General features: G+C 41.6%; 1 protein-coding gene across 1 annotated transcript in view; it reads left to right on the top strand.

The window, feature by feature from the left end:
• Positions 1-20,060, top strand: part of acsf2 (acyl-CoA synthetase family member 2) — a 178,662-nt gene that overhangs the window by 67,201 nt on the left and 91,401 nt on the right. The window contains exons 6-7 of the mRNA XM_069929385.1: positions 3,597-3,759; positions 13,433-13,528. Coding sequence (XP_069785486.1) covers positions 3,597-3,759; positions 13,433-13,528 — 259 coding nt within the window. The remainder of the gene's footprint in view (positions 1-3,596; positions 3,760-13,432; positions 13,529-20,060) is intronic.

Raw genomic sequence — 20,060 nt, 5'->3', positions numbered from 1 at the left:
AATTTATACCCTTTCTTCCATAAAATCGCCTTTGCTGTATTGAACTCTTTTCTCTTCTTTAGGAGTTCAAAACTTATATCTGGATAAATGAAGATTTTTTGCCCTTTATACTCCAGTGGTTTGTTGCCCTCTCTTACTTTTTCCATTGTCTTCTCCAGTACCTTTTCTCTTGTAGTATATCTTAGGAATTTTACTACAATAGATCTTGGTTTTTGTTGTGGTTGTGGTTTAGAGGCCAATACTCTATGTGCCCTTTCTATTTCCATTTCATGCTGTAGTTCTGGACATCCTAGGGTCTTAGGGATCCACTCTTTTATAAACTCCCTCATATTCTTGCCTTCTTCATCTTCCTTAAGGCCCACTATCTTTATGTTATTTCTTCTGTTATGGTTTTCCATTGTATCTATTTTTTGAGCTAGTAGTTCTGTGTCTCTTTAGTTTTTTTATTAGATTTCTCCAATTTCTTTTTTAAGTCTTCTACCTCCATTTCTGCTGCTACTGCCCGCTCTTCCATCTTGTCCATTTTTTTTCCCATTTCTGTTAAGGTCATCTCCATTTTAATTATTTTCTCTTCTGTGTTGTTTATTCTTTTTCTTAAATCCTTAAATTCCTGTGTTTGCCATTCTTTAAATGACTCCATGTATCCTTTAATAAGAGCAAGTATATCCTTTACCTTGCCTATCTTTTCTTCTTCTATTTCACCATACTCTTCCTCTTCTTCTTCCTCTGGGTTGACCATCTGTTGTTTCTTTGTTGCCCTTTCCTCCTCTTCTTTCTTGTTTCTATTGTCTTCTGTGGTCTCTTCTTGCTGCAGGTGTTCTGCAGCTGTCGTTGCCGGCTGTGGAGATCAACTCCCCAGCTGGTCCCCCCTCCCGTCGGTGAGTTTTTTTTCATTCGCATCGCGCATGCGCGGTTGCGCACTTTTGCTCGGCTCTGCGAGCCATTTTTGTAGTCCATTATTTACCGACCTGAGGGAGCGGGTTTCTCTCTCCGCAGCGGGCCTCTTCGGACAGGTAAGGCCTTCACCTTTTTCCTCCTTTGTCTTCTCTTCCTCTCTTCTTACCGTTGCTTTCGACTTTTCTTTTTTTGTCGCCATCTTCTTTCCACCTTTATACTCACTTTTCTGTAACTTTTATTTCTGTGCCTTTGTGTTTTCTCTTGTTTTTCCCGACTTTTCTGGAGAGGGCTGGAGTTCACCGTCCGGCCACTACTCCATCACGTGACTCCTCTCATCTTTTCAACTTTGATGTTATATCTAATTTTTTCCAAACTTGTGGCATTAGTAGGATCCTCTCTGTAACCATTGAATATAAGTAGGTGAAGAGTTATCCTTCCATTTCATCAGAATTGCTCGTCTAGCTATCAGCGAGGTAAAAGCGAAGATTTTCTTTTGAATTGAAGTCAAGGATATTTTCTTTCCTTGAGAAAAAACAAATAAAGCAATTAAAGGGCATGGTTCCAATTTGATCTTCAAAATCACCGATAAAGATTGGAAGATATTTTTCCAATTTTTTTTCTAAATTGGGGCACTCCCAAAACTTATGAATCAATGAAGCTTCAAAGATTTTACCCTTATCACATAGTGGATCAATAACAGAATAAAAATGAGCTAATTTAATTTTAGATGCATGTACTCTATGCACCACCTTAAATTGTAACAAGGTCGTGCACAAAATGAGGAGTCATTCATTGAATGAAGAGTGGTGTCTCAGTCCTCATCTGAAAGTGATATATTCTATTTACATTCCCAATCATTTTTAATCCCAGCCACTGAGGCTGTTCTTAAATCCATTAATTTATTATAAATAATTGATATAAATTCACCATGGGAAAAAATGAAAATCAAAAAGTTAATCAAGAATATTTATTTTGGGAATTCGAGGAAAGTCAGAAAGTTTGGACTGAACAAAATGCCTAATTTGTAAATATCTGAAAAATGTCTATTAGGAAGTTTAAATTTTGCTGTCAGTTGTTTAAAAGAAGCAAAATTATGTTGAATAAAAAGATCTTTAAAACTTTTAATACCTAATGTATATACAAAGAAGGTTGAAAATGTTGACAATATATCATAGGGCTGGCAAGAAAAAAACTATGATATCCTAAATTGTGCCCATATTCTCAACCTGTGATACATTATCAGATTATCTGTCAATTTAGAAAAGGAAATGATTAAAAATGAACCTAAAAATTGCCAACATAGCTGACATTTTAGAAAAATTAAATTCCATTTCTCCCAAGAAGGGCGGTCAACTAATTATATCAAAATGTAACAGTATAATGACCGCTCAATAATAGAATCTAAAATTTGGAAGTGATAATTCCCCCATTCCTTTTAGTCTTTTTTATTATATGAAGTTGTTTTTCTTGCTGTATATACGAAGAAATAAACAAATCCAATGAATTAAAAAAGGATTTGGGAATAAAAATTGGTAAAGATTGAAAAAGATACAAAAATTTAGGTAAAATTGTAATTTTAATTGAGTTGATACGTCCAATCATTGTGTAATAGATAAGGGTGATATCCCAATAATAATACTTTTGTCTGATTAAATAATAACAAAACATTTTCTTTCCATAGGTTTTTATAATACCTATTAATTATAATTCCCAGATAACTAAATTGGCCTTTCACTATCTTAAAAGGGAAATTGGTATAGCTTGAAAAAACTCTTTTAGGGGTAATAGATCAATTTTATGATAATTTAATTCATGAACCAAGAATTGGCTAAATTGGGCAAATAAGGTTAATATATTTGGAAGAAGCCTCAAGATCTGAAATAAAGAGCAAAAGACCATCTGCATATAGGAAGCTTTATATTCAACTCCATTCCTGGTTTTCCCTCTTAAATATCTAGTCTCATAAAGAGCAATTGCTAGGGGTTCCAATAACAGGTCAAAGAGCAAAGGACTTAAAAGGCATTCTTGCTGAGTTCCCCTGTAAAGCCTAAAAAGTTGTGATTGTTGTGAATTAGTACGAATTGAACCCATAGGATATGAATATAATAGTTTAATCCATTTAATAAAATCAGGACCAAAATTAAATTTTCCTAAGGTAGGAAACAAATATTCCCATTCTATGTGGTCGAATGCCTTCTCAGCTTCTAATGAAAGAACACAGTCGCTGGAGTGGAAGGTAAATATCAGATATTTAATAATCAATATATGTTATACATATAACAAGAGTTATGTTTAATAACACTAGTTTTGTCCATATCAATAATTAATGGTAAAAATATTCTCTAATCTATGGGCAAGAACTCTAGATAAAATCTTCATATCTACGTTAAGTAATGAAATAGGCCTATAAGATGCACATTCGGTTGGGTCCTTCCCTTTTTTTGAAATAAGAGATATATTAGCCTCATTATGATGGAAACTTCCCATTCTTAAATAAGACATTGACCACAGAACTTAAATGAAGAACAAGCCATTTGGAGAAAGATTTATAAAATTTGACAGGATACCCATCTGGTCCTGGAGATTTACCAGAGTTAATGAGGAAATAGCTGAAGGAATGCAGTTTGCCTGATGCTGTGATCAAACTGGTCAGTGTTGAGGGCCCTCGGTTTTTGGTGACAATTTTGTTCTGTGTTCAGTCTCCCAGAACTCAAGTCAGTTATTATGATTGGAGGGAAACCCCCTGGAACATTCAGCTTTGAGGAGGTGTACGAGGCAGCTTCCAGCAGACATCACGAACAACTCTTAAACATACAGAAGAAAATTTCCTTCGATGACCCAATTAATATCCAATTCACATCGGTAAGCCAGTTTTATCTTGTACTTTAAACGAGGCTAAACAATGTTTGTAAAACTTAATTGGAGTGACAGCACCTCACAGTCCATCTGGACAGTCTCCAAACAGATGGCAGCAATATTAACTTCTCCAATTTCTGGTAATCCACTTCCCTCCTCACTTTCCCTCAGCTCAGCAGAGATGGAGTACTTGATGGTGAAATGCAGAGCCTTCTATCTACTCAGGAAATTCATGGCCATGCTGATAACTGCAGTTTACCTTCCGCCTTCTGCTAATGAAGGTGAAGCAATAAAGAAGCTTTATGGTGCCATCTGCAAGCCCCAGTCATCCCAACCTAATGGTTGCTGGCGACCTCAACTATGCCAACCTGAAAACTGTTCCACTACAGTTTTAACAGCATGTCAGCTTCGTCGTTAGAGGAGGGAACATCCTGGATCGGGTGTGCACCAATACCTCTAGTGTGTACTACGCTTCTCCTCACCCCACCTTGGAGACTCTGACCACATATCTGTTGGCAGAACGGACAAAGGCAGGTTTGAGATGCCTCATCGCTCCACAAAGAGTTGTAAAATCTCTTGAAATGGTGCAAGAGTAACCATCTGAGTCTCAACGTGGACAAGATTGTGCACTTCAAGAAGACAAGGGTCGACAACCCTCCACTACACATTAAAAGCTCAGTTGTGGAAAGCACCTTGAGTCCACTTAAGAAGTGACCTATCCTGGACACACAGCATCTTCTCACTTGTCGAGAGCATCCTGCATAGTGTGGTATAGTTGTGGTAGAGCATTGGATTGGAAGTCAATCCACAGCACCATAAGAGTGGCAGTGAGGATCACTGGAGATTCCCTTAAAGACCCCCCCCCCCACCCCCCCTGTCTCCCCATCGACGTGATCTACGAGAGCTGTTTGAAGAGAGCTCGCAAAATCGCTGAGGACCCTTAACACCCTGCATACAGCATCTTTCAGCTACTCCTGTCGGGAAAGAGATACAGGAATATCAGAGCCAGAACCACCAAGCTGAGAAACAGCTTCTTCCCACAGACTCTACTAAATGACTGATAGATTGCGCATGGAAACTGTATGGGTCTCTACTATTTATTCAACAATATTTATTTTATATATGCATTTGTCTGTGTGCATGTTATGTCTGTTTGTGTATTTTCATGTTTTTGCAACGAGGATTGGAGAATAGTATTTAGTCGGGCTGTGCTTGTATAATCAGTTGATAATGAAATTGAACTTGAGGGGGAACCTTCAATTCTTCTGTCTTTGCTGCATCTGCTCCACAATAAGCCTGTCCATTCCAGAACATCCTAGATGTTCTCCTACAGAAAACATGGCTTCCCATTAACTCAGCCCTCATCTATTTCCTGCATATCTGCCCTGGCCCCTCTCCACCCCCCCCCCCGATACAAAAACAACAGCATTCCCCTTGTCCTCACCTCCAACCCCACATCAGTCTCCGCATCTAACATTATCTTTTGCAATTTCCACCACCAGATACATCTTCCCCTCCCATTTCTGTTTTCTGCAGGGACCACTCCCTCCACTACTTCCTTGTCCACTCATCCCTTCCCACTAATCGTCCCCTTGGTACCTATCCCTGACACCGCAAGAAACGCTACATGCACCCACACCTCCTCCCTCACCACCATTTAGGGCCCCAAACAGTCCTTCCAAGTGATGCCACACTTCACCTGTGAATCTGCAGGGGTCATCTACTGCATCCAGTGCTCCCGTTGTGGCCTCCTCTACATCAGGGAGACTGAACTTAGACTGGGAGATTGTTCCATTGAGCTCCTTTGTCAGGCCCGAAGCGTTGTTACCCTTTACTTCCTATGGATGGTGCATGACCTGCTGTGTTTCTCCAGCATGTTTTTCCTGTCCTGAACCACTACAGTATTTCTGATTAAGGTGCTTCGACATTGCTCTCTTGGAAGGAGTTTCTCCTTGAATTATCCTTGAATTATATCTTTTTTTTTTGTCTGACATATCGTGTTTTTTTAACACTCTCGTAGTTGATGTATTTTGCCAACCAGTGTGGCTACAGCCAGCAAGTTAATACTGAACAAATTCTCAGATACTGCTACGCTCTTTGGTCTGCCATTAGCCTGAACAGGACTGAAGTACTCCATCAATCCGTGCCAAACGCCCAGCTGACAAATGTAAACAGCTTCAAATACTTGCAGAGCATCATCAAAAGTGATGGGTCTTTGGACAAAGAAATTGACTCCAGGATCAGCAAGGCCAGCCGGGCTCTGGGGAGGCTGCATACCAGAATGTTCAATCAACACAACATCTGCATCTCCACAAAGCTGAAAGTTTACAGAGCTGTGGTCATCCCTTCTCTCCCATATGGATGTGAGACTTGAACTCTGTACCATCATCAAACAACTGGAGAAATTCCACATGTGCGCCATCCGTTCCATCCTTGGCATCTGTTGGCAAGACCATGTCTCCAACCTTGAGGTCTCGGGCTGCGCGAAGTTCACCAGCGTTGAAGCCCTGACCATTAGAGCCCAGATGCAGTGGGTGGGACATGTCATCAGAATGGATGACCACCGAATGCCTCACCAGCTGCTCTATTGTGAACTGAAGAACAGAAGGAGACCTCAGGGTTGTCCATGCAAGTGCTATAAAGATGCTGTGAAGGAAATCCTTTGCTCTGTGACATTCAGCCAAGAGAACTATAAGCTGCTTCTGCTGGACAGATCCTGTTGGTGAGCCCTGTACGATGAAGTCTTCACCACCTTTGAAGACAGGCGCTGCCAAAAACTGATAGAAAACCGTGAACGGCATCACAAAGCAGCCACAGTTATTACAGCCACAGACTTCCAGTGCCCCCAATGTGCTAGACTCTGCACTTCCAAACTGGGACTGCAAAATCACCTTCGTGTCCACGGATGAGCAACACAACAACGTGTTTTCTTCGAACCAATAATAAAAGTTGCTGTGTTTTGCCCATCAGTGTGGTTGCAGCCACATGTATTTTGATGTATCTGTACATTGTACTATGTGTATAAAAATAAATGTGTTAGATTACCTGCCTAATGACAGTTGTTTATCGACTGCAGCTCAGTATTCAAAACTGTCTTTCCATCAAAACCTGTGACTAAATTGTGGCACTCTGTCCCTGGATCCTCGACTTTGTCATTGGTAGACCCCAATCAAGTGAGGCTCTGCAACATCACCTCCTCCTCACTAACACAGGGGCACCCCAAGGCTGCATGCTTAGTCTCCTGCTCTATTCCTTGTGCACCCATGTCTGCCTGGTGGCGAAGTACAGCTCCAACACAATCTACAAGTTTGCTGATGTGACCTGTTGTCAGCCAACTAACTAGAAATGATGTCAAAATACAGGATGGAGATTGAGAATGTGGCTGGGTGGTGCCAGACCAACAATCTTGCTCTCAACATCACCAAGACCAAGGGGCTCATTGTTGAGTTTGGGAAGGAAAGGCTGAGGGATCATATTCTTGTCTGTATTGATGAGATGGAGGTGGAGAGAGTCAGAACCTTTAAGTTCCTGGGAGCCATATTTTGGAAGACCTTTCCTGAAGCCAACACATTGAGGCAACCATGACGAAGACACACCAGTGCCTCTTTAAGATGTCTGAAGAGATTTAGAATATTGTCAGATACCCATTGAAACTTCTACTGTGGAAAGTACACTGACTGGTTGCATCACAGCCTGGTTTGAGAATTCAACTGCCTAGAACACTGAAGGCTGCAGAAGGTAGCAAAGATATCCAGGTCCATCACAGGCTCTGACTCCCATCCATTACAGTCATCAAGAAGGCAGCTGACGTCATAAAAGGTCCCCCATCACCCTGGTCACATCCTTTTCCCACTGTGACCTTCAGGCAGAAAATACAGAAGCCTGAAGACCAGTACCTCTAGGTTCAATCTTTCAAACAGTTATCAAACTTTTCAACCTCCCCTTGTTACATTAATCAGGGACTGCTCCAACACCACAAAAGGACGGTCTGCCATATTGCAAGTCACTTTTTTTTGAACAAAGATAAATGTGAATATGAATTAATTATCTATCTTGTGTATTACTGTCTTTTTTAATTCAAATAGTTTACTATTATAGTTTATCTTTGCAAGTGGCTGTTTGGCTGCAGCAAGAAGACAGCATGTATGACAATAAACTCGTTATGACCATGAATTCTCATCATCTGTCATTTGACTCCGTGGGGAACCTGTGGGTGGTGGTGGTGTTCTGTGCATCAGGTGCCCTGGTCTTCCTTGATGTGAGAGCTGGTGGGTTTGCTAGCTGTTGATGGAGGAGCCTAGGTTGGAGGTGTCACACGCTGTGTTCTGGCGAACGCTCAGTGCTGTTGATCAGGCACTGACTGCGTCGTCTGTTTTGATCGATCTAGATGCTGCTTCTGGAGGGTGACTAGTGCTCACTCATCCAGCCGAGATGGTAGAAAGTCCTTGGAGGGTCAGAAATATATGCCTCTGACCTGCTCTTGTATCCGTGATATTTGTGTAATGCTCCAGATGCGTGGAGCAGTGACCCTCAGAATTTTGATTGTGGACCCTCTGTGATGGTAATGTTCATGCCCGAAACCTTTTACTTCCTGTGGATGCTGCGTGACCTGCTGAGTTTCTCCAGCATGTTTGTGTATTGCCGTCGACCTCCGTATCTGCAGACTTTCTTGTTTACCTCCTTTGTACACTCTGCAGTTGGTGAAGAATTTTGTTACTGCTCCCAGTGAAGAATAGACATGCACCCCAGCACAGGATGGTGTTGCCCACCAACATTGAATGCAGGCATCACCCTCAGCCCTCCATCTTCCTCCATTCTTGCACTTCCTCCAAGGTTACCATGGATGACTGCAGTTCACGTCGTCACTTATGGCTAATTCAACAAGTCCACCCATGACTGGGTAATGATCTACACCATGCACCATACGATGTGCCACTCTCTACTCACTCCCTTTCACTAATCTTCCAGTGAAGGTCATTGACCCAGGATGTTAACTCTGTTTCTCTCTCAATGGATGTGCTGCTTCCTACCTTGATTTCAGGTTTGTAGTTTTTTTTTGAAACCTTCTCTTTGATTTTGTTGCTCATCCTATGGCAGGCCAAGACCCTTCATTTCTAAAGTGGCCCCTCGCTGTGGGGAGTTGGGGGTGTCCTTATGTCTTGTCTCTGCTACTCCTCCACAGTTTTGGGGGAAGTTGGTTAATGAGATTTCCTTAACACAAGTTATCTCACTCATTGCCTGCTCTTCATAGATAGACTTTAGGTTTGTTAAGGTAGTCGTTGTCATGATAATGAATATGTATGAGATGTACCGGAAGTCACATGGTATGAGAGGGAGAGATAAGAACACAAGCAAGAGAACAAAGGAAACGGGAGAATAGAACGACACTCAGAAGTTTACCTGATAAAACTTGTGTTTAATGTTTTATTAACTTCACATTTCGGGCCACAAATGTGACATTGGCGACGAGGATGGGAGAAGCTTGAAGAAAATTAAAGACTAAACAAGATTACAGAGGATTACAGACAACTTCAAGGTGATAAGAATTTTCTCTGTGACTCAGTACTTTTGGGGCTGGAATATTTCCTCATGGCTGGTGCAAACAGTGACTTTCTTACACATAGTGGAATTGCTCATTTTGACCCAACAGGTGATGCAAGCACTGTAAGTGTGAAATGGAAGGCATGGCTGGAAGAATTTGAATCCTACGCCGACAGTCGTGGCCTATTTCTAGATACCGGTACAGTTGAACAAAAAGCGCAGAGAAGGGCGTTACTTCTTTTCACTGCAGGACCCTCAGTTCGGGAAACATTTAAGACATTTTTAAATACTGGAAGAAAGGATGAGTACCAGAAAGCGGTAGATGCATTAAATGCACATTATGTAGTGACACCGAATGCTACATTTCAATGCCATTTGTTTCGGAGAACGAGACAAGAAGATGGCCAGACAATTGCTCAGTACGTGACGAGACTACGCCAGCTAGCTGTTGGATGCAATTACATGCCAGCTGATTTGGACAACCAATTACTGGATCAAGTCGTACAGCACTGCAGATCAGATAAACTCAGAAGACGTCTACTGGAAAGAGGGAGTGAGTTGGAACTCACCGATGCTTTAACCATTGCTGCTGCATTAGAGGCTGTTGAAGGGCAATTTCATTCCATGACCCTGAAAGACAACTCAAGCCAGCAAATTAAGAGGCTCTCACATCGCCATAACCAGCCAAGATATACGTCGACACAGAATGTGGAGTGTTATCGACGTGGAAACCGAGGTCACTTTGGAAAAGACCCATATTGCCCGGCCAAAGGCAAAGTTTGCAGAAAATGTGGAGGTAAAGACCACTTTGCAAAGAAGTGCAAAAGCAAGTCCAATGCAGACCAGAAGAGGAAGAGTACAGCTTCCAAAGGCAAAGCCTGGGGGAAAGGAAAGTATCCTGGAAAGAAAGATACCATTCGCCAGATAGACGGTGACGATGATGATACCCAGGAGGAACAGAGTTGTTACCAATTTACGTTGAATGAAGTACATCATGAGAAGGTCCCAGTGATCACTGGTGGAGTGACAGTTCAGGTCATTGTAGACTCAGGCAGTGACAGTAATGTGATTGATCGACATTTATGGGAGAAGTTGAAAAGGAAAAAGATCATCTGTACCTCAAAGAAGTGTTCCAAGAAACTGTATTCATACACAGCAACCAAGCCATTGCAGACCATTGGATGTTTTACTGCAACTGTTGAAGCTGGAGATAAGTACACCGAAGCAGAGTTTATGGTCATAGAAGAGAGGGGAGAACCATTGCTGAGAAGAAGCAAGACCTGGCAATACTTCATATTGGAGCTTGTGTCAATTCAATTCAGTCATACGAGGATATGAAGCAAGAATTCCCGCAGTCTTCCAAGGAGTAGGAAAGCTGAAAGGTCGACAATTGAAGCTAGCGGTAGATGAAACAGTCAAACCCAAGGCGCAACCAGTGCGCAGAACTCCGTTTGGACTTCGTGGGAAAGTCGAAGCCAAAATTAAAGAATTGATCGAACAAGACATTATTGAACCGGTGGAACATTCGACACAATGGGTCAGTCCCGTAGTGATTGTGCCCAAACCAAAGGGTGACATAAGACTATGTGTTGACATGAGAATGGCCAATGAAGCTATAATTAGAGAACGACACCCTATACCAACAGTGGAGGAAATACTTCAAGAACTAACTACCAGTAAGATATTCTCAAAAATTGATCTGAAATGGGGCTATTATCAATTAGAGCTGGATCCAGGTTCCCGAGATGTAACTACATTTGTGACTCACTGTGGATTGTATCGTTACAAGAGACTATCATTTGGAATTAATGCAGCTTCGGAGATCTACCAGTATGAAATCCATCGAGTGATTCAAGGCATTCCTGGAGTTGCCAACATTTCTGACGACATCATAGTTCATGCACCAACGAAGGAAGAGCATGACAAACAGTTAAGGCGTGTACTATCTAGACTACAGGAGGCAGGCCTTACCGTGAATGGAAACAAGTGCCAGTTCGGTGTGTCAGAAATGGACTTCATGGGACACAGACTTACACAGGAAGGACTAAACCCTGCAGAGGCCAAGGTGAAAGCTATTGAAGAGGCACGTGCACCACAGAACCAAGGTATGGTGGCCAGGTTGTGATAAAGACGCAGAGAAATTTGTTAAAACTTGTCACGGATGTCAAATCACAAGTAGGAGTTATCCGCCAGAACCGATCCGGAGTACGCAACTCCCGACAGGACCATGGATCGACGTAGCTGTTGATTTTCTTGGACCTTTACCGACGGGTGAATCAATTATGGTAGTGATAGATTACTACAGCAGATACTATGAGTACGTGGTGTTGAAGTCCACAACCACTGAAAAAACAATACAAGCGTTAGCAGAGATATTCGCAAGATATGGATTACCTGTTACATTATACTCTGACAACGGTCCACAATTCATTTCAGAGACATTTGCAGAATACATGAGGACCACAGGTATCCACCATCATAAAGTAACTCCGAAATGGCCGCAAGCCAACGTGGAAGTAGAGAGACAAAATCAGTCCATTGAAAAACGATTGAGGATTGCACACGCAGAAGGACAAAATTGGCGAGAAGCATTGCTATCTTATGTGGCTGTCTATCGAGCAACGCCTCATGCAACCACTGGAAAAAGTCCTGCAGAAGCATTTTTTGGGAGAAAAATCCGCACAAAAATGCCAGAAATAAAGAAAATCCGAGACGACCAGGAGATGAGGGACCACGATGCTGAAAAGAAAGGTGCAGCAAAGCTGTACACAGATTCGAAACGTGGAGCCAAGTACTCAGACATCATGCCAGGAGATAATGTTCTAGTGAGGCATGAAACTGGTGGTAAGCTAGACACAGCTTATTACCATCAACCCGATACTGTCGTATCCAGAAATGGCAGTATGGTGACAGTCAAGTCTCCGACTGGAGTCCTGTATAAGAGAAATGTATCAAGTGTAAAAAGGTACCAGTCCAGAGATACACCGAGCGAAGAGGTTGAAAGGCCAATACGAGATGCTGAAACTGAGAGACCTGATGATGTTCCAGAGGCAGTTACCAGCACTCCTGATGAAGTGACTAGAGCGCCAGGAACACCCAAAGCCACGGTGAGCAGTATTTCCGACACTGAGAGTGAACAACCGAGAAGCGACGACAATATCGCAGGCAGGCCGAAACGAAACCGGAAAGTGCCCAAACGATACGAAGACTTTGTGCCATAGTTTTAATAAGAACTTTGGGACAGTATTTAATCTTATATCATACAGTGCATGTATGAGTGCTGTAGGAAGTAAATTTTATGTAGTTGAGTTATAGTATTACCATTAGTTACGATGTTTGTATGTTTCCGAGGGATATTGATAAGTGAAGGTAAAGTTTATTTCTGATTAAAGGAGGGATGTCATGATAATGAATATGTATGAGATGTACCGGAAGTCACATGGTATGAGAGGGAGAGATAAGAACACAAGCAAGAGAACAAAGAAAACGGGAGAATAAAACGACACTCAGAAGTTTACCTGATAAAACTTGTGTTTAATGTTTTATTAACTTCACATTTCGGGCCACAAATGTGACAGTCGTTGTAACTTGAACTGTTATCAATAACAAAGAGAAGTCTTTTTTAGTTGGGTGACTGCATTGGAAGTTGATGTATGGTAAACTGGTTTGCCCTCGGCCATTTCTCAGGAAGGAGCTGACAATCATGGCATGTTTGAGATCATGTAACAAGGTGCATTTGATGATCACTGATTAACAAGGGTTAACCAGTCAAGATATTCTCCTAAATGGTGAGCGCAATGCTATCTCAGTGTCAATAACCCGGGTTTGAATCCATTGCTATCTGCAAGGAAATTGTATATTCTCCGCAGGACTGCTTGGGTTTCCCTCTGGCTGCTCCGGTTTCCACACACCACCCCCCCCCAACCCCAACGCATTCCAATGATGTATGGTGTTAGTAGGTGAATTGGTTGCATGGGTGTATTTGAGTACCGTGGGCTGGAAGGGCCAGTTTACCAGGCTGTGTCTCTGAATGTAATCAAAATAATAAAGGAGAGGACCACTTCTCAGAGTTGTTTGGTAACATTCCATGGGTAGAAATATCTGTGCATTTCACAGAGCATGTTTGTACTTTCTCTAGGGCACCACAGGACAACCCAAAGGAGCTACCCTCAGCCACCATAATATAGTCAATAATGCTCGTTTTACTGGATATAGAATGGGTTACGATTGGCAGGTGAGTCATCATCTTCGTTAAGCATTATCTGTACTGGTAATGTCACATTCACAAAAACCTTTTCTCTGTTTTAGATCCACACCACTTCTCAGACCCATCCCAAATACCATCAAACTTCATCTGAAATGTACTTGAGATGCCTTTGAAATTCTGACATTGCTGGGTTTGGGGCGTATGGTTGTTGATGGATTCCTTCTGGAGACTAATTGGTGGGTTCTCTGAGCACTGTAACCGATAGTTCTCACACCACTCCTGATAGGACATTATCTTCCTGCCATTGTTGGCTTCTATGGTGCCACTGGTATAATTTGGCCCGGCAGAGTCATTCCCCTATTGGTGGCTCACTGGGGTTCCTACTCTGAGTGGATCCTTTCAGGACACTCCCATTGGTGGATTCACTGAGGTTCCTACTCTGAGTGAATCCTTTCGGGATAATCCCATTGGTGGGTTCACTAGGGACCCTTATGTTGGTGGATGTTATAGGGGCAGTCCCATTGTGGGTTCACTGGGGGCACTGCTTTCAGTGGATCCTTTTAGGACACTCCCATTGGTAGATTTACTGGGGTAGGTGGAGAATCTTCAAAGGTGAAATTTTGAGAGCAGGGAGTTTGTATGTTCCTGTCAGGATTAAAGGCAAGGTTAGCAGGCATAAGGAACCTTGGTTTTGAGGGATATTGGGGATCTGGTTTGGTAGGTGTAGAGGAAATATAATCAACTGAGGTACTTCACAAGTATAAAAAGGCAAAAAAAAGCTCAAGAAAGAAATCAGGGGAGGGAGTCACGTGATGGAGTAGTGGCCGGACGGTGAACTCCAGCCCTCTCCAGAAAAGTCGGGAAAAACAAAGGAAAACACAAAGGCACAGAAATAAAAGTTACAGAAAAGTGAGTATAAAGGTGGAAAGAAGATGGCGACAAAAAAAGAAAAATTGAAAGCAACGGTAAGAAGAGAGGAAGAGAAGACAAAGGAGGAAAAAGGTGAAGGCCTTACCTGTCCGAAGAGGCCCGCTGCGGAGAGAGAAACCCGCTCCCTCAGGTCGGTAAATAATGGACTACAAAAATGGCTCGCAGAGCCGAGTAAAAGTGCGCAACCGCGCATGCGCGATGCGAATGAAAAAAAACTCACCGACGGGAGGGGGGACCAGCTGGGGAGTCGATCTCCACAGCCGGCAACGACAGCTGCAGAACACCTGCAGCAAGAAGAGACCACAGAAGACAATAGAAACAAGAAAGAAGAGGAGGAAAGGGCACCAAAGAAACAACAGATGGTCAACCCAGAGGAAGAAGAAGAGGAAGAGTACAGTGAAATAGAAGAAGAAAAGAAAGGCAAGGTAAAGGATATACTTGCTCTTATTAAAGGATACATGGAGTCATTTAAAGAATGGCAAACACAGGAATTTAAGGATTTAAGAAAAAGAATAAACAACACAGAAGAGAAAATAAATAAAATGGAGATGACCTTAACAGAAATGGGAAAGAAAATGGACAAGATGGAAGAGCGGGCAGTCGCAGCAGAAATGGAGGTAGAAGACTTAAAAAAGAAATTGGAGAAATCTAATAAAAAAACTAAAGAGACACAAGAACTACTAGCTCAAAAAATAGATACAATGGAAAACCATAACAGAAGAAATAACATAAAGATAGTGGGCCTTAAGGAAGATGAAGAAGGCAAGAATATGAGGGAGTTTATAAAAGAGTGGATCCCTAAGACCCTAGGATGTCCAGAACTACAGCAAGAAATGGAAATAGAAAGGGCACATAGAGTATTGGCCTCTAAACCACAACCACAACAAAAACCAAGATCTATTGTAGTAAAATTCCTAAGATATACTACAAGAGAAAAGGTACTGGAGAAGACAATGGAAAAAGTAAGAGAGGGCAACAAACCACTGGAGTATAAAGGGCAAAAAATCTTCATTTATCCAGATATAAGTTTTGAACTCCTAAAGAAGAGAAAAGAGTTCAATACAGCAAAGGCAATTTTATGGAAGAAAGGGTATAAATTTATACTAAAGCATCCAGCGGTATTGAAAATATTTATTCCAGGACAACAAAACAGACTATTCTCGGATCCAGAAGAAGCACGAAAATTTGCAGAACAATTACAAAAATAGACTGAGGGAGGAAGACGGGTAATGAGAGTTAAAATGATCACGATTGATATGTATGTGGGTAAAGACAAAAATAGACTGAGGGATGAAGACGGGTAATGAGAGTAAAAATGATCACGATTGATATGTATGCGGGTAAAGAGGTATAAGAGTGAATAGAGACAATGAGCATACATGAATGTATCTGTACTTAGAGGAAAATATAGATAGTATAGACAAGAGTTAATAAGGGAAGGTAATGGAATAGAGAGAATAAGGAGGGAATTAAAAGAGTGACCTTTGTGACATATGAAAAGTGAAATCTTTTCTGGGAGGGGCTGGGTGGGGGAAAAGAGCGGTCACTGCAAAATCAGTTGACGCTTGCGAGTGGATTCGCAAATCCAAGTGGAGAGGGGAGATGTGGTTGTCCAACAAGGGATAAAGGACAACTCAGGAGGGGAAGGGGAGATTGGGGATAAAGAAGATAGAAATAGGAGAATAAGGAAAATGTTGGATGTTGTAGGAATGTTGTCTTATAAAGAGTTGAAAATAAGAAAACAGAAATGGAAAAGGAGGAAAGGTAATGATGGAAAAACGGAAAGAGAAGATAAACAAAATATAAAAGGGCTACGCTGAACTATATGTCTTTAAATATTAATGGAATACATAACCAAATTAAAAGGAAGAAACTACTAAATTTAAATGAATAAATGTATTCCATTAGAAAAAATAACATATAGGTTAAAAAATAATATTGAAATATTCGAACAAGTATAGGAGCCTTACATTAAATACAATAGCGAAAACCTACTGGGGACAAACATTACCTAAGTTGATGGAAGGAGAAGGAAAGAAAAGAATGGACTCAGTAGAATTTCTGGTGTAATTTTGTTGAATGACAACATTGTCTGACTGGCTTAATGCAACCTAGATTGTATACCTAAAATGGATGAGAGGGGGGGGGTGGGGGGGTGGTTTGGGAGGAAAGGGGGGGGGGGGAGAAAAAGTCACTGTATATGTGTGAAAAAGAAATAGTGTATATCATGGCTAATGTGATTTATGGTGTGAAAAATAAAAAAATTAAAAAAAAAGAAAGAAAGAAATCAGGACGGCTAAAATAAAACACGAGGCTGCTTTGGCAGACAATGTGAAGGGAAATCCTAAGGGTTTCTACAGGTGTATTCAGAGAAAAAGGATAGTAAGGGACAAAATTGGTCTTCTTGAAGATTAGAGTGGTCGGTTTTGTATGGAGCCAAAAGAATCCTTATTTTAAAAAAAGCATTTTTTTTTCCATCAGTATTCACTCAGGAAATGAGTACACAGTTGTAGGAAGTAAGGAAACAAGTTGTGAGGTCATGGAACCTGTACAGATTAAAAGGAGGAAGTGCTTGCCGTCTTAAAGCAAGTAAGGGTGGATAAATCCCCAGGGCCTAACAAAATATTCAATCAGACCTTGAGGGACATTAGTGTAGAAATTGCAGGGGGTCTGGTAGAAATATTTAAAATGTCCTTCGCCACAGGTGTGGTGACGGAGGATTGGAGGGTAGCTCACGTTATTCCGTTGTTTAAAAAAAGGCCCTAAAAGTAACCCTGAAAATTTTAGGCTGGTGAGCCTGATGTCAGTAGTAAATAAATTATTGGAAGGTGTTCTAAGAGATTAGATATACAATTAATTGGATAGCCAGGGACTGATGGCATTGTGGACAGCAAGGAAGGGTTTCAAAGATTGCAGAGGGATCTGGACCAGCTGGAAAAATGGGCTGGAAAATGGCCGATGGAGTTTAATGCAGACAAGTGTGAGGTGTTGCATTTTAGAAGGACAACCCAAGAAAGGACATAAATGGTAAACAGTCGGGCACTGAGGAATGCGGTAGAACAGAGGGATCAGGGAACACGGACACATAATTCCCTGAAAGTGGTATCACAGGTGGATAGGGCTGTAGAGAGAGCTTTTGGCACATTGACCTTCATAAAGAAAAGTATTGAGTGTAGGAGTTGGGATGTTATTGTAATGCTGGATAAGACATTGGTAAGGCCAAATTTGGAGTATTATGTGCAGTTTTGGTCTTCTAACTACAGGAAAGATATTAATAAGATAGAAAGAATCCAGAGAAGATTTACTAGGCTGTTTCCTGGACTTCAGAAACTGAGTTACAAGGAAGATTAAACAGGTTAGGACTTTATTCCATGGAGTGTAGAAGAATGAGGGGAAATTTGATAGAGGTATTTAAAATTATGAGTGGGATATACAGAGTAAATATAGATAAGCTTTTTGTGAGATACAAACCAGAGGCCATGGGTTAAGTGTGAAAGGGGAAAAATTTAGGGGGAAAATGAGGAGGAACTTTGCACACAGAGAGTAGTGGGAGTGTGGAACAAGCTGTCACCAGAAGTGATATTTAAGAAGAATTTGGACAGGTACATGGATGGGAGAGGTATGGAGGGCCATGGACTGGGTTCAGATCAGTGGGACTAGGCAAAAAGTATGGTTCGGCACAGACTAGAAGGGTCAAAAGGACCTGTTTCTGTGCTGTAATTTTCTATGGTTCTATGTGGTGAAATTGATTCCTGCCATTTTCTAATATGTAAGAAAAAATGTACATCGAAATAAAACAATGGGTCTAGAATGATGGTACACGTGTTACTGTATATATTACTGTAAAAGCATCAAATGATAGAAGTCTCAGAAATACATGTGCTGCTTACTTCTCCTATTAGGAAAAGGAGAATAGTTCTCAGTGGGATAGACAGAGTAAATGTAGATAGGCTTTTTCCACTGAGGGTAGGTGAGATACAAACCAGAGGAAATGGGTCAAGGGTGAAATGGGAAACCTAAGGGAGAACATCTTCACACAGAGAGTGGTGAGAGTGTGGTATGTATTGCCAGCTGAAGTGGTGAATCTGGGCCCAATTTTAACATTTAAGATGAATTTGGACAGGGACATGGATGGGAGAGGTATGGAGGGCCATGGACTGGGTTCAGGTCAGTGGGACTAGGCAAAAAAATGGTTCGGCACAGATTAAGAGAGCTGAAGGGTCTCTTCCTGTGATGTAATGTTCTATTGTTCTTTTGGGAGACTTCCATGGGTGGGTTCATGAGGGGCCCTTCTGTTAGTGAATGTTATACGGGCACTCCCATTGGTGGCACTGATCTGAGTGGATCCTATAGAGACACTTCCATTGGTGGGTTCACAAGGGGCACTGCTATAATTCACTCTGCAGAGATACTCCCATTGGTGGGTTCGAAAAGGAATGTTGGGATCTGTAGGAGTTTTTGAAGCTTATGGGACACTGTAATGCATTGCAATGTTGCATGACTGATTTTTATTTGATGTATTGCACAGGTGAATTATATAGAAGTGTTACAATGCTATTGTCTATAAGCAGTGTTGTATTGGAGGGTTAGACTGGAGTGCTACCTTGGTGGATTCTGTGAAAATGCTTCAATGCTATCGTCTATAAGCAGTGTTGTATTGGAGGGTTAGACTGGAGTGCTACCTTGGTGGATTCTGTGAAAATGCTTCAACGCTATTGTCTATAAGCAGTGTTGCATTGGAGGGTTAGACTGGAGTGCTACCTTGGTGGATTCTGTGAAAATGCTTTAATGCTATTGTCTATAAGCAGTGTTGTATTGGAGGGTTAGACTGGAGTGCTACCTTGGTGGATTCTGTGAAAATGCTTCAATGCTATCGTCTATAAGCAGTGTTGTATTGGAGGGTTAGACTGGAGTGCTACCTTGGTGGATTCTGTGAAAATACTTCAATGCTATTGTCTATAAGCAGTGTTGTATTGGAGGGTTAGACTGGAGTGCTACCTTGGTGGATTCTGTGAAAATACTTCAACGCTATTGTCTATAAGCAGTGTTGCATTGGAGGGTTAGACTGGAGTGCTACCTTGGTGGATTCTGTGAAAATACTTCAATGCTATTGTCTATAAGCAGTGTTGCATTGGAGGGTTAGACTGGAGTGCTACCTTGGTGGATTCTGTGAAAATACTTCAACGCTATTGTCTATAAGCAGTGTTGCATTGGAGGGTTAGACTGGAGTGCTACCTTGGTGGATTCTGTGAAAATGCTTCACTAGCTGTGTCTAGAAGGGATTTGCATAGAATTTGAGAATGATGTGCAGCGTTAGCAAGGTCCAATGGATTGCTGCATTGTTGGATTCTGTAAGTGGCTGCATTGGTGACTTCCATGTTCCTTCTTTGCTAAGTCCATTAATTCAAGTTCAAACTTATTTTCGCATGCACCAATGAACATTGTGAAAATTTGTTTGCGAGTGGTCCAGTCATGTCCCCAGACATAGTGCAGCAATATAAAACGTACAGAGTGCAAAGTCCCAGAGAGTGATTAGTTACAATGGAGCAAGGCAATGTTACTTTTCCTCATCTGAGGTTCATTCAGGAGTCTGATAACAGTAGGAAAGGATCTATCCTTGAATCTGGTG

The sequence above is a fragment of the Narcine bancroftii genome, chromosome 3 (assembly GCF_036971445.1).
Source record: "Narcine bancroftii isolate sNarBan1 chromosome 3, sNarBan1.hap1, whole genome shotgun sequence".
Taxonomy (NCBI): Eukaryota; Metazoa; Chordata; class Chondrichthyes; order Torpediniformes; family Narcinidae; genus Narcine; species Narcine bancroftii.
The sequence above is the reverse complement of the archived record's forward strand: the minus strand, read 5'-3'. Positions and strand labels throughout refer to the sequence as shown.